Here is a 15,306-nt window from a genome sequence, read left to right on the forward strand (position 1 = left end):
CTCCTTTTGTGATGGTTTTGCCAGTTTCTAACCCTCTCTACCCTCCCATCTCCCCTCCAGACAGGAGATGCCAACACAGTCTCAAGTGTCCACCTGATACAAGTAGCTTACTCTTCATCAGCATCTCTCTCCAACCCATTGTCCAGTCCCTTCCATGTCTGATGAGGTTTATTTTTTAAAATTCTTTTAGCTGAATTTTTCTTTGAATATATTGTTGCCAAGTGTTTTCAGTCTTGCTAATTCTGACTTCCATTTTCTCAATTGTGCTCTACTGACTTTCTACTGAGTTGTCTAATTCTGAAATTTTATTGTTGATCTTCTGAATTTCTGATTGCTGTCTCTCTATGGATTCTTGCAGCCTATTAAGTTTTTCATTATGTTCTTGAATAACCTTAATTTCCTTGACTGCTTTATATTTGTGCTCCTTGACTTGTTCTGTGCTTTGCCTGATCTCCTTCTGATGTCTTGCAGAGCTCTTTGTATTAATCTTTTGTATTCTACATCTGGTAATTCCAGGAAGACATCTTCATCCAGATTTCTTGATTCTTTGTTTTGGGAGTTTGTTGAAGTGATCATGGTCTGCTTCTTTATGTGATTTGATATCAGCTGTTGTCTCCAAGCCATCTATAAGTTATTGTATTAATTTATTTTGTCTGCTCACTGTGTCCTAGCTTCTTGCTTTGTTTTGATATACCTGAATAGGCTAATAGAGTGAGCTAACCTGATTATTAGAGTCTTTGAAGCATTAATGTCCTGTCACCAGATGGCTAGAGCTGTTACCAGGTATATGAGCGCAGGAGTCCATTCACTATTCTTGTATAGATTCAGCTCAGGTGTCCAGGTAGTCAGTCACCTAATGTGTGGTATAGGCTCTCACTTACAATCTTAGAGGAGCAGTGGTGATTGGTGTATGCACAGGTTTCTGGTTGCAGCAGGGTGTCACACTCTGAGGAAGGCAGGGAGCTAACAACCTTCCCCTGACTGTCTGTGAGGAAGACGTGTCCCTGTTCTCTAGAGTGCACTGGTGGGTGGGCTCTGCAGCTGTACCATAGAGCACCCAATGCTTTTAACTGTAAGAACTGGGAGGCACAACTTATCCTTGGACCCCTGTCACGGGTAGCTTGGTGGCGTGGGTGGAGCCACCAGTCCTCAGGCCCCTGATACGGGTAGGTGAGGACCCTGCTTGACAGACAGTGTGGTATCAAATGTCAAAAACCTGACTCTCCACCACACAGCTGAAACGGCTACAGTCAGACCTCCAGCAAATTCGCCCTTGTAAGATAACAGCCAGGTCCTATCTGCTGAAATGGGGCCACCTGGGTCCATGCAGGGGTGAGAGACACTCAAAGCCGGTGGACTTTGTGGCTGGACAGGGGCCGCTTCTGCTCTAAGTTTCCAGATTAGGGGAGCTGGCAGATGATTTTTCCCTCGTTTGTTAATTTGTTTCTCCTCCAAGGCTGGGAGAATGGCTCAGGGAGTGCAGCAGGGTCTATCTCAGGCCCAGAGAAATCGACTGTCACTGAAGCTGGCTGGGGCAGAGGGAGGAGGGATCAGATAGGTGGGAGAGAGTTATTTCAAAAGGAGGTTTTAAATCCACACAGTAAATTAGACAAAATCACTTATCTTGTGCTGTGAGCGCTGTTTTAGCTCAAATTCCGGAGGCATATATAGCTTCTGTGCACTGGCTCAGTCCTACCACAGTTGTGCCAAGGGATCAGAGCTGCGCCACCTCGCTTGTCTTCTTTTGCTGAAGCAGCTGCTCCCTGAACACCACCGCGAGCCCTGCTGTGGTTGTGCCAGGGGATCAAGGCTGTGTCACTTCACTTGCCTGCTTTTGCTGAAGCAGCCACGACCCAAATGCTACTGCCAGCCCTGCCACAGTCGCACCTGGGGATTGGGGCTGAGGCGCTCCCACTTAGTCAGGTCCAGCAATTCCTCACTTCTTCTGCACCATCTCTCCCTCCCGCTGTCACTCAGTCTGATTCCTTAACTTTGCCTTTGATGTTCAGGGTTCCTAGCTTGTTGTATATAGAACTGATTCACTTATTTTTTTTTTTGGTCTTTGCTGTAAGAGGGACCACCAGAACCATCTGACTACCCCACTATCTTGGCCCTGCCTCCCCGGATAGATCTATCTTAAAAGAGCATAATGCCTATAATGCTCCGGGTAGACATTTTTTACTGTTGTTGTTATTAGGTGCCAATGAGTTGATTCCAAGTCATAGCGACCCTATGCACAACAGAATAAAACACTGCCTGGTCCTGTGCCATCCTTATAATTGTTGTTATGCTTGAGCCCACTGTTCCAGCCACTGTGTCAATCTACCTTGTTGAGGGTCTTCCTCTTTTCTGCTGACCCTGTGCATTGCCAAGCATGACGTCCTTTTCCAGGGACCACTCCCTCCTGACAACGTGTCCAAAGTATGTAAGATGCAGTCTCGCCATCTTTGCTTCTAAGGAGCGTTTTGGTTGTACTTCCTCCAAGACAGATTTGTTTGTTCTTTTGGTACTCCATGGTATATTCAATACTTTTTGCCAATACCACAATTCAAAGATGTCATTTGTTCTTTGGTCTTCCTTATTCACTGTCCAGCTTTCACATGCATATGAGGCAATTAAAAATATCATGGCTTGGGTCAGGTGCACCTTAGTCTTCAAGGTGACATCTTTGCTTTTCAACACTTTAAAGAGGTCTTTTGAAGCAGATTTGCCCAATGCAACGCATCTTTTAATTTCAAGACTGCTGCTTCTGTGGGTGTTGACTGTGGATCCAGGTAAAACGAAATCCTTGACAACTTCCATCTTTTCTCCTTTTATCATGATGTTGCTCATTGGTCCAGTTGGAGGATTTTTGTTTTCTTTACGTTGAGCTGCAATCCATAATGAAGGCTGTGGTCTTTGATCTTCCTTGGTAAGTGCTTCAAGTCCTCTTCACTTTCAGCAAGCAAGGTTCTGTCATCCGCATAATGCGGGTTGTTAATGAGTCTTCCTCCAATCCTGATGCCCCGTTCTTCCTCGTATACTCCAGTTTCTCAGATTACTTGCACAGCATACAGATTGAATAGGTATGGTGAAAGGATACAACCCTGACGCACACCTTCCCTGACTTTAAACCACTCAGTAGCCCCTTGTTCTGTCTGAACAGCTGCCTCTTGATCAATGTACAGGTTCCTCATGAGCACAATTATGTGTTCTGGAATTCCCATTCTTTGCAATGTTATCCATAATTTGTTATGATCCAGTTGAATGCCTTTGCATAGTCAATAAAACACAGGTAAACATCCTTCTGGTATTCTGCTTTCAGCCAGGATCCATTTGACATCAGCAATGGTATCCCTGGTTCCATGTCCTCTTCTGAAACCGGCCTGAGTTTCTGGCAGTTCCCTGTTAATATACTGCTGCAGCTGCTTTTGAATGATCTTTGGCAAAATTTTACTTGTGTGTGATATTAATGATATTGTTCTATAATTTCCACATTCGGTTTGATCGCCTTTCTTGGGAATAGGCATAAATATGGATCTCTTCCAGTCATTTGTCCAGGAAGCTGTCTTCCAGATTTCTTGGCAGAGACGAATAAGCGCTGCATCCATTTGGTGAAACATCTCAATTGCTACTCCATCAACTCCTGGAGCCTTGTTTTTTGCCGACGCCTTCAGTGCAGCTTGGTCTTCTTCCTTCAGTACCACTGGTTGAACATTGGCCAATGCTTTTTGGTATAATGACCCTGTGTATTGTTTCCATCTTCTTTTGATACTTCTTGCATCATTTAATATTTTCCCCATTGAATCCTACAGTATTGCAATTCGAGGCTTCAAATTTTTCTTCAGTTCTTTCAGCTTGAGAAATGCCGAGTGTCTTCTTCCCTTTTGGTTTTTTATCTCCAGCTGTTTGCATATGTCAGTAAAATACTTTGTCTTCTCGAGTTGCTCTTTGAAATCTTCTGTTCAGTTCTTTTACTTCATCATTTCTTCCTTTTGCTTTAGCTGCTCGACATTTGAGAGCAAGTTTCAGATTTTCCTCTGATATCCATCTTGGTCTTTTCTTTCTTTCCTGTCTTTTCAATGACCTCTTGCTTTCTTCATGGATGATGTCCTTGATGTCATTCCACAACTCATCTGGTCTTTGGTCACTAGTGTTCAATACGTCAAATCTGTTCTTCAGATGGTCTCTAAATTCAGGTGGGATATACTCATGGTCATATTTTGGCTCTCATGTACTTGCTATGATTTTCCTCAGTTTCAATTTGAACGTCCATATGAGCAGGTGATGGTCTGTTCCACAGTTGGCCCCTGGCCTTGTTCTGACTGATGATATTGAACTTTTCCATCGTCTCTTTCCACAGATGTAGTTGATTCCTGTGTGTTCCACCTGGTGAGGTCCATGTGTATAGTCGCTGTTTATGTTGGTGAAAAAAGCTATTGGCAATGAAGAAGTCGGTGGTCTTGCAAAATACTATCATTCAACCTCCAGCATTGTTTCTATCACCAAGGCCATATTTTCCAACCATGGATCCTTCTTCTTTGTTCCCAACTTTCACATTCCAATCACCAGTAATTATCAATGTATCCTGACTGAATGTTCGATCAATTTCAGACCGCAGAAGCTGATAAAAATCTTCAATATTTTCATCTCTGGCCTTAGTGGTTGATGGGTTAATTTGAATAACAGTCGTATTAACTAGTCTTCCTTGTAGGCATATGGATATTATCCTATCACTGACAGTGTTGTACTTTAGGATAGACCTTGAAGTGTTCTTTTTGATGATGAATGCAACACCATTCCTCCTCAAGTTGTCATTCCTGCCATAGTAAACTACGTGATTATACAATTCAGAATGGCGAATACCAGTCCATTTCAGCTCACTAATGTTTAGGATATGGATGTTTATGAGCTCCATTTCATTTTTGATGATTTCCAATTTTCCTAGATTCATACTTTATACATTAAAACTTCTATTATTAATGGATGTTTGCAGGTGTTTCTTTTCATTTTGAGTCATGCCACATCAGCAAATGAAGGTCCCAAAAGCTTTACTCCATCCACATCATTAAGGTCAGCTCTACTTTGAGGAGGTAGCTCTTTCCCAGTAATCTTTTGAGTGCCTTCCAACCTGGGGGGCTCATCTTCCAGCACTATATCAGACAATGTTCCACTGCTATTCATAAGGTTTTCACTGGCTAATGCTTTTCAGAAGTAGACTGCTGGGTCCTTCTTCCTAGTCTGTCTTAGTCTGGAAGCTCAGCTGAAACCTGTCCTTCATGGGTGACCCTGCTGGTATCTGGATACCGGTGGCATAGCTTCCAGTATCACAGCAACATGCAAGCCCCCACAGTACAACAAACTGACAGACACGTCTACTTACTAGTTAATTATTGTATGGCTTTAAGAATACTTTAGGGGATATTCTTGGTTTAAGGTTTAAAGATAATCTCAGGGCAACAGTTTCAGGGGTCATCCAGCCTCCATGGCTCTGGAAATTCTGGATTCTATGAGAATTTGAAATTCTGTTCAGCATTATCCCCCCCCTTTTTTTTAAATTGTGCTTCAGATGAAGGTTTACAGAGCAAATTAGTTTCTCATTAAACAATTAATACACATATTGTTTTGTGACATTGGTTTCCAACCCCACAACATGTCAACACTCTCCCCTTCTTGACTTTGGGTTCCCTATTACCAGCTTTCCTGTCCCCTTCTGCCTTCTCATCCTTGCCCCTAGGATGCTGTGCCCATTTAGTCTTGTTTTCTTTTATGGGCTTTTCTAATCTTTGGCTGAAGGATGAACCTCAGGAGTGATTTCAGTACTAAGTGAAAAGGATGTCCACCAGCCATATTCTCAGGGTTTATCCAGTCTCTTTCAGACCACTAAGTCTGGTCTTGTTTTGTGAGTTAGAATTTGTTCCATGTTTTTCTCCAGCTCTGTGTAGGACCATGTATTGTGATCCCTGTCAGAGCAATCAGTGTGATAGCTAGGCACCATCTAGTTGTGTTGGACTCAGTCTGGTGCAGGCGGTGGTAGTTGTGGTCCATTACTCCTTTGGACTAATCTTTCCCTTATATCTTTTGTTTTCTTTATTCTCCCTTGCTCCAGAGAGGGTGAGACCAGCGGGGTATCTTAGATGGCCGCTCACAAGCTTTTAAGGTCCCAGATGCTATTCACCAAGGTAGAGTATAGAACATTTTCTTTACAAACTACGCCAATTGAGTTAGATGTTTCCCATGGCATTTTCCCATTTTTGATCAGGATTCTTCTAGAGAATCTTTGATAAAAAGTAATGGTAGCTGGGCACCATCCAGTTCCTCTGGTCTCATGGCAAAGGAGACCATTTTTCATGGTGGCAATTATCCACACATTCCATTTCCTCCTCCTATTCCTGACTCTCCTTCTTCCTCTACTGCTGCAGGCGAATAAAGACCAATTGTCATGCCTTGGATGGCCATTTGCAAGCGTTTAATATCCCAGGCACTACACAGTGAATTAGGAGGTAGATCAGAAGCACTAAACATGTTATTGGGCCAGTTAACTGGAATGTCTCATGAAACCATTACCCTAAACCTGCAAACCAAGGACCTAGATCCCATGAGGCGTTTGACTGTATAAACATCATCGTAACATTTTATTTCTTAAAAGAGCCATGAAGCAAAGATGGCATAGCATTATGGTCAGTAACTCGGGTATACGGCACTCAGTGGTCTGACTGAAATATTTCCCATAAAAAATAAATCTAATAACTACAGTAAAACCCAACCTCCTAAGCATGCTAACAGTTAGATGAAAGAAATCTTAAAACTGGCATTTCTCAAGCTGAAAGAACTGAAGAAAAAATTCAAGCCTCATGTTGCAATAGTGCAGGATTCCATGGGGAAAATATTAAACGATGCAGGTAGCATGAAAAGAAGATGGAAGGAATACACAGAGTCATTATACCAAAAAGAATTAGTCCACGTTCAACCATTTCAAGAGGTAGCATATGACCAGGAACCGATGGTACTGAAGGAAGAAGTCCAAGCTGCTCTGAAGGCATTGGCGAAAAACAAGGCTCCAGGAATTGACAAAACATCTATTGAGATGTTTCAACAGATGCAGTGCTGGAGGTGCTCACTCGTCTATGCCAAGAAATATGGAAGATAGCTACCCAGCCAACCAACTGGAAGAGATCCATATTTATGCCTATTCCTAAGAAAGGCGATCCAACTGAATGTGGAAACTATCTAACAATATCATTAATATCACACACAACTAAAATTTTGCTGAAGATCATTCAAAAGCAGCTGCAGCAGTATATTAACAGAGAACTGCCAGAAATTCAGGCCGGATTCAGAAGAGAACGTGGAACCAGGGATATCATTGCTCATATCAGATGGATCTTGGTTGAAAGCAGAGAATACCAGAAGGATGTTTACCTGTGTTTTATTGACTATGCAAAGGCATTCGATTGTGTGGATCTTAACAAATTATGGATAACATTGTGAAGAATGAAAATTCCATAACACTTAATTGTGCTCATGAGGAACCTTTACATAAATCAAGAGGCAGCTGTTCAGATAGAACAAGGGGGTACTGAGTGGTTTAAAGTCAGGAAAGGTGTGCTTCAGGGTTATATTCTTTCACCATACCTATTCAATCTGTATGCCAAGCACATAATCCGAGAAGCTGGACTATATGATGAATTATGGGGCATCAGGATTGGAGGAAGACTCATTGACAACCTGCATTATGCAGATGACACAACCTTGCTTGCTGAAAGTGAAGATGACTTGAAGCACTTACTGATGAAGAAAGATCAAAGACAACAGCCTTCAGTATGGATTATGCCTCAACACAAAGAAAATAAAAATCCTCACAACTGGACCAATAAGCCACATCATGATAAACGGAGAAAAGATTGAAGTTTTCAAGGATTTCATTTTACTTGGATCCACAATCAACACCCATGGAAGCAGCTATCAAAGAATCAAAAGACACATTGCACTGGGCAAATCTGCTGCAAAAGATGTCTTTAAAGTGTTGAAAAGCAAAGATGTCACCTTGAAGACTAAGGTGAGCTTGACCCAAGCCATGGTATTTTCAGTCACATTATATGCATGTGAAAGGTGGACAATGAATGAGGAAGACTAAAGAATAATTAATGCCTTTGAATTGTGGTGTTGGCAAAGAATATTGAATATACCGTGGACTGCCAAAAGAACAAACAAATCTGTCTTGGAAGAAGTACAACCAGAATGCTCCTTAGAAGCAAAGATGGTGAGACTGCGCCTTACATACTTCGGACACGTTGTCAGGAGGGATCAGTCCCTGGAGAAGGACATCATGCTTGGTAAAGTACAGGGTCAGCAGAAAAGAGGAAGACCTTCAACGAGATGACTGACACAGTGGCTGCAACAATGGGCTCAAGCATAAGAACAATTGTAAGGATGGTGCAGGACCGGGCAGTGTTTCGTTCTGTGGTACATAGGGTCGCTATGAGTCGGAACCAACTCGACAGCACCTACCAACAACAACATCATTAATATCACAAGCAAGTAAAATTTTGCTGAAGATCATTCAAAAGCAGCTGCAGCAGTATATCGACAGGGAACTGCTGGAAATTCAAGCTGGATTCAGAAGAGGACGTGGAACCAGGGATATCATTGCTGATGTCAGATGGATCCTGGTTGAAAGCAGAGAATACCAGAAGGATGTTTACCTGTGTTTTGTTGACTATGCAAAGGCATTCGACTGTGTGGATCATAACAAATTATGGACAACACTGTGAAGAATAGAAATTCCAGAACACTTGTGATCATGAGGAACCTGTACACAGAGCAAAAAGCAGTCACTGAAGCAGAACAAGGGGACACTGTGTGGTTTAAAGCCAGGAAAGGTGCGCGTCAGGGTTGTGTCCTTTCACCAGACCTGTTCAGTCTGTCTGCTGAGCAAAAATCCAAGAAGCCGGCAGTTGGACTATATGAAGAAGAACAGGGCAACAGGATTAGAGGAAGGCTCATTAACAACCTGCGTTATGCAGATGACACAACCTTGCTTGCTGAAAGTGAAGAGGACTTGAAGCACTTACTGATGAAGATCAAAGACCACAGCCCTCAGTATGGATTACACCTTGATATAAAACAAAAATCCTCACAACTGGACCAATGAGCAACATCATGATAAACAGAGAAAAAGCTTAAGTTCTCAAGGATTTCATTTTACTTGGACCTACAATCAACACTCATGGAAGCAGTGGTCAAGAAATCAAAAGACATTGCATTGGGCAAATCTGCTTCAGAAGACCTCTTAAAACTGTTGAAAAGCAAAGATGTCACCTTGAAGACTAAGGTGCACCTGACTGAAGTGTTTTCAGTCACTTCCTATGCACGTGAAACCTGGACGATGAATAAAGAAGACTGAAGAAGAGCTGACGCCTTTCATTGTGGTGTTGATGAAGAATACTGAATACACCATGGATTGCCAAAAGAATAAACAAATGTGTCTTGGAAAAAGTACAAGCAGAATGCTCCTTAGAAGCAAAGATGGTGTGACTATGTCTCACACACTTTGGACATACATGTCATCAGGAGGTATCAGTCCCTGGAGAAGGACATCATGCTTGGTGAAGTAGAGGGTCAGCAAAAAAGAGAAAGACCCTGAACAAGATGGACTGACACAGTGACTGCAACAATGGGCTCAAACCTAACAATTGTGATGATGGAGCAGGACTGGGCAGTGTTTCATTCTGTTGTACATAGGGTTGCTATGAGTTGGAACTGACTCAACGGCACCTAACAACGACATTATTTTAAACAACCTATGATAATTGATGAAGTCCCTGGGTGGTGCAAGCAGTGAACATTCAGCTGCTATCCAAAAGGATGGAGGTTCAAGTCCACTCAGAGGTGCCTCTTAAGAGGCCTTAGGATCGAGAGCCATGGAATCTTATGTTTCAGACACCACGGACCCTGCAGAGTAGCTCAGAACGTACAGTCGAACCACAGTACCTAACAATCGGGGCTACACCTGATGTGCACTGTAGCCAACATGCCCGGAGGTCAGCTTTAAGTGCATTTTCCCTAAAGTTGAGGCAACATCGGAGGTGCACAGAGGGACAAGTCAAAACCCTCGCGCCCTGTGGGGTCGGGACTGGACACAACTGCCAGCCACACACATGGGCAGTCCCGTCTCCCAGGCCAAGCAGAGGACAGCCCATTCCTCTAGCACAAGCCCTGGTCAGGAACTCATCCCTCAAGGAGGGACCCGCAATTCATTTCTGGAATGTCGTGTTTTCAGAACACAGTTTTGAAGGATCCAGAAGCACCTGGTGTCATCTTAATGTGGTATTTAGAAGAAACTACACTTCCCTTTTCTACAACCTTTGGAAACCCTGGTAGCATAATGGTTAAGAGCTATGGCTGCTAACCAAAAAGGCTGGCAGTTAGAATCCCCCAGGCACTCCTTGGAAACAGTGTGAGGCAGTTCTACTCTGTCCTGTAGGGTTGTTATGAGTCGGAATCGACTGATGGCAATGGGTTTTTTTTGTTTTTTTTTTTGGTTTCTACAACCCTGGGGCCCTGGTGGAGCAGTGGTTAAGCGTTTGGCTGCTAACCAAAAGGTCAACAGTTTGAATCCACCAGCTGCTCCTTGGAAACCCTATGGTTTCCCATAGGAAATCCTATGTCCTATAGGGTGGCTATGAGCTGGAATTAACTCGAGAACAACAGGTTTGTGTTTGGGGTTTTTCTACAACCTAATTACAAATTGCTGTCTCAGGTTCTTTCAGTAGACAGGGGTCATAGGATCTGAGTAACCCTCCTGGGAGCAGACCCAGTGGACGTCTTGGGCGCCTGGGGTGTGTATGTGGGTCTTGGCAGGGACGCACTGATGGGTGGGAAAGACACATCAGCAGGAGCGAGCAGACTGTGGTGCAGCCCGTACCTGCTTATGCAGGACCTTGAGGAGCCCCTGTGTCAGGCCCGTGTCGGTCTTCTGTGTCGCCACGGGCATCTCGAGCCTGTCCTTCACAGGGAGAGGCTCCCCTCGAGACAGAGCTGAAAAATAGCTAACAACAGCAGACAGCTCTCAGGCTCCTGGGTGAACAGTGAGTGCTGCTCCTCACCAACCCCAAATGCTGTGGGCCCTTGGCCCTGAGCCCACCTCACCCCCGCAGCACTGTGGGGCATGTGGCTCTTGGCCCACCTCACCGCCACCCATCAGTGCTATGGGGCCCGCGGCCCATCTCACCCCTCAGTGCTGTGGGGCCCGCGGCCCGCCTCACCGCCTCCCATCAACACTCTGAGGCCCACGGCCCACCTCACCCCCTCAGTGCTGTGGGGCCTGTGGCCCTTGGCCTACCGCACCCCCTCAATGCTGGGCTCAGTCCTGAATCCCAGCTCCTGTGAGCAGGGGGCTGGGCCCAGAGCCCAGCAGCCCTGACACCTGGCTCTAGTCCAGTGAAACTAATTTCAGACTTCTGACCTCCAGAGCTCTAAGTGAATAAATCTGTGGTGTCTGAAGCCACCAAGTCTGTGGTCATTTCTTACAGCAGTTCTACCAAACTGGTGAAATTCCCTTTGAACGGTTTAGAGAAGGTCAGCAAAACTGACAAGCTAGTTACAAAAAATCTTAAATCTGTTTATGCTAATTCCTGTCATGGTTAAATTGAGCTTTTGCTCAAGCCTGTTCACCAAAAAGGGTCGAAGAGCTTTCCAGGAAAATCTAAAGGCTTATAGCAAAGGTTCTAGGATCAACATCTAAAGGTTCGTAGTAAAGGTTCTAGGGTCAACATCTAAAGGTTCGTAGTAAAGGTTCTAGGGTCAACATCTAAAGGTTCGTAGTAAAGGTTCTAGGGTCAACATCTAAAGGCTCGTAGTAAAGGTTCTAGGGTCAACATCTAAAGGTTCGTAGTAAAGGTTCTAGGGTCAACATCTATAGGCTTTAGTAAAGGTTCTAGGGTCATTATCTAAAGGCTTGTAGTAAAGATTCTAGGGTCAACATTTAAAGGCTCGTAGTAAAGGTTCTAGAGTCAACATCTAAAGGCTTGTAGTAAAGGTTCTAGGATCAACATCTAAAGGTTCATAGTAAAGGTTCTAGGGTCAACATCTAGAGGCTTGTAGAAAAGGTTCTAGGGTCAACATTTAAAGTCTTATAGTAAAGATTCTAGGGTCAACATCTAAAGGCTCGTAGTAAAGGTTCTAGGGTCAACATCTAAAGGCTTGTAGTAAAGGTTCTAGGGTCAACATCTAAAGGCTTGTAGTAAAGATTCTAGGGTCAACATTTAAAGGCTCGTAGTAAAGGTTCTAGAGTCAACATCTAAAAGCTTGTAGTAAAGGTTCTAGGATCAACATCTAAAGATTCGTAGTAAAGGTTCTAGGGTCAACATCTAAAGGCTTGTAGAAAAGGTTCTAGGGTCAACATTTAAAGGCTTATAGTCAAGATTCTAGGGTCAACATCTAAAGGCTCGTAGTAAAGGTTCTAGAGTCAACATCTAAAGGTTCGTAGTAAAGGTTCTAGGGTCAACATCTAAAGGCTTGTAGTAAAGGTTCTAGAGTCAACATCTAAAGGCTTGTAGTAAAGATTCTAGGGTCAACATTTAAAGGCTCGTAGTAAAGGTTCTAGAGTGAACATCTAAAGGCTTGTAGTAAAGGTTCTAGGATCAACATCTAAAGGTTCGTAGTAAAGGTTCTAGGGTCAACATCTATAGGCTTGTAGAAAAGGTTCTATGGTCAACATCTAAAGGCTCGTAGTAAAGGTTCTAGGGTCAACATCTAAAGGCTTGTAGTAAAGGTTCTAGAGTCAACATCTAAAGGTTTGTAGTAAAGGTTCTAGAGTCAACATCTAACCGTTTGTAGTAAAGGTTGTAGGGTTAACACCTAAAGATTTGTAGTAAAGGTTCTAGGGTCAACACCTAAAGGTTTGTAGTAAAGGTTGTAGGGTCAACATGTAAAGGCTTGTAGTAAAGATTCTAGAGTCAACAGCTAAAGGTCTGTACTAAAGGTTCTAGGGTCAACATCTAAAGGCTTGTAGAAAAGGTTCTAGGGTCAACATCTAAAGGCTTGTAGTAAATGTTCTAGGGTCAACATCTAAAGGTGTGTAGTAAAGGTTCCAGGGTCAACACCTGAAGGTTTGCAGTAAAGGTTCTAGGGTCAACATCTAAAGGTTTGCAGTAAAGGCTCTAGGGCCTTTTGACTGGTAAGCTAAGATTAGAAACTTTTGTGGAAAGTGCCCTAGAGCTCTGTGTGCTGTGAACCACGCTGGCCTCAGGGCTCATCAGCCACCAGGCTTCCTAGGAGGTACTTAGGTCCGTACCTCACCCACAGTAAAGAGCTTTGCCAGGCATTGCTCTGGGCTCCCTGCCGCGGGGCAGTGGGGCCATCCCCGGGAAGGGGGCCCATCCTCGAGAAGGGGGCCGAACCCCCGGGACCGGGACGCCCTGGGCGGGTCTGGGAGGTAGGTCTCTGCCCCGCGCTCACCCCGCGGACCACTGCAGCACGTCCGCAGGCTGCGTGCGGATGGCGGCCTTGGTGAACTGCTTCAGGATGTCGGGCAGCTCCGGAGGGATGTGGATCTGCTGCGCGCAGAACATGGTGTCGGGAAGCGGCATCGCGTGGGCAGACGGGGCCAGGTGGGAGAACCAAGGTGGCTGCTGGCAGAGGGTGGGTTGTCAGCGCAGAGCACAGAGCATGGCCCAGGGGTCCATTCACCCCCAACCGCTGGTTTGGGGTCGGGCTGGGGTCGGCGTCCCCTTTCCCCGGGTTTGGGGTCGGGGTCCAGGGACAGAGCACGGGGTCAGTGTCCCCCATCCCCGGATTTGGGGTCGGGGTCCAGGGACGGAGCATGGAGTCAGTGTCCCCCCATCCCCGGCTTGGAGTAGGGGTCCAGGGACGGAACAGGGGGTCAGTGTACCCCATCCCCGGGTTTGGGGTCAGGGTCCAGGGACGGAGCACCGGGTCAGTGTCCCCCTATCCCCGGGTTTGGGGTCGGGGTCCAGGGACGGAGCACGGGGTCAGTGTACCCCCATCCCTGGCTTGGGGTCGGGGTCCAGGGACGGAGCACGGGGTCAGTGTACCCCATCCCCGGGTTTGGGGTCGGGGCCCAGGGACGGAGCACCGGGTCAGTGTACCCCATCCCCGGGTTGGGGTCAGGGTCCAGGTACGGAGCATGGGGTCAGTGTCCCCCATCCCCGGCTTGGGGTCGGGTTCCGGGGCTCGGGGACGGCTTTCCCCCTCCCTGTGTTTGGGGTCGAGGCCCGGGGACGGTGCTCGGGGTCAGCGTACCCCTTCCCCGTTTGGGGTTGGGGTCCCGGGACGCGATTGGGGACGACGAGAGATCTCACCGACTCCTCCTCCGGCTCCTCGGGGAATGTGGACCAACCGCCTCTCGAGCGTCACCCCAAAGCCGGTTTAGAGCAGCGCACGCCGCCGCTATTGTTGCGCATCCGTATCCAGGCAACCAGGACGCGCGCGACCCCCCTAACCCCGACACCGCGCAGGCGCACATGTCCGAGGAGCTGAGACCGCGCATGCGCACGAGCCCGGCAGCGGAGGGGCGCGCACGTGCACTGTCACCGCGGGCCGGTAGGCGGCGGGTCAGGCGTGCGCCTGCGCAGTGCGGCCCAGAGCGTGGCGCCCCACGGGGTCGGTGCTGCTGAGTCGTCGCCCACGGTGTCCTGTGAGCGCCACCTGCCTCGTGAGGCCGGCTCCGGCCGCCCCTAGGAACCCGCGCTCCAGGCCGCTCTGCTGGGTCCTCACCCCGCTCGGAGGATGGGGCCGCGGGGACCGCTCCAGGCGGTGACGCCCCCGACCTCCCGTGGTCCAGCCCGTCGAACGCGCGCGTATCGCCCCAATGTGGACACACATACATGCCCCAGGCGCGCACCCCCAGGCGCGCACACCGAACGCACGCACTCCCCCCAGGCGCGCACACCGAACGCGCGCACACCCCAGGCGCGCACACCGAACGCACTCACCCCTCCAGGCCCGCACACCGAACGCACGCACCCCCCCCAGGCGCGCACACCAAACGCACGCACTCCCCCCAGGCGCGCACACCGAACGCACTCACCCCCCCAGGCGCGCACACCGAACGCACGCACACACGGTCTCCCAGATCAGCAGCACTGACAAGCAGAGCAGTGAGCATCAGTGTTGATGAGACAGGGACGGCGCGGACTCACCCCGTGAACAGGGGGCCCTTGGGCCGTATTGGAGATGCAGCAGCCTTCCTCCTGGGAGTTTATCCTGAGCACACCTTGGCCTGCGTGTACAAAGCTATGTGGGCAAGAGCGCCCGCGACAGCGCACAATAACGTGGTGTATTAACTGCCTTTCGGAACAAGTG

The 15,306-nt window shown here is 46.9% G+C and overlaps 1 protein-coding gene across 1 annotated transcript in view; it reads right to left on the bottom strand.

Moving 5' to 3' along the window:
• ROPN1L (rhophilin associated tail protein 1 like) overlaps positions 1 to 13,677 on the bottom strand; it is a 33,419-nt gene extending 19,742 nt beyond the window's left edge. Inside the window, exons 1-2 of the mRNA XM_003408130.4 lie at positions 13,441 to 13,677; positions 10,907 to 11,030 (exon numbers count right to left, since the gene is read on the bottom strand). Coding sequence (XP_003408178.2) covers positions 10,907 to 11,030; positions 13,441 to 13,571 — 255 coding nt within the window. The 5' untranslated portion in view covers positions 13,572 to 13,677. The remainder of the gene's footprint in view (positions 1 to 10,906; positions 11,031 to 13,440) is intronic.
• Between the last annotated feature and the right edge of the window lie 1,629 nt (positions 13,678 to 15,306).

The sequence above is a fragment of the Loxodonta africana genome, chromosome 2 (genome assembly GCF_030014295.1).
Source record: "Loxodonta africana isolate mLoxAfr1 chromosome 2, mLoxAfr1.hap2, whole genome shotgun sequence".
Lineage (NCBI taxonomy): Eukaryota > Metazoa > Chordata > Mammalia > Proboscidea > Elephantidae > Loxodonta > Loxodonta africana.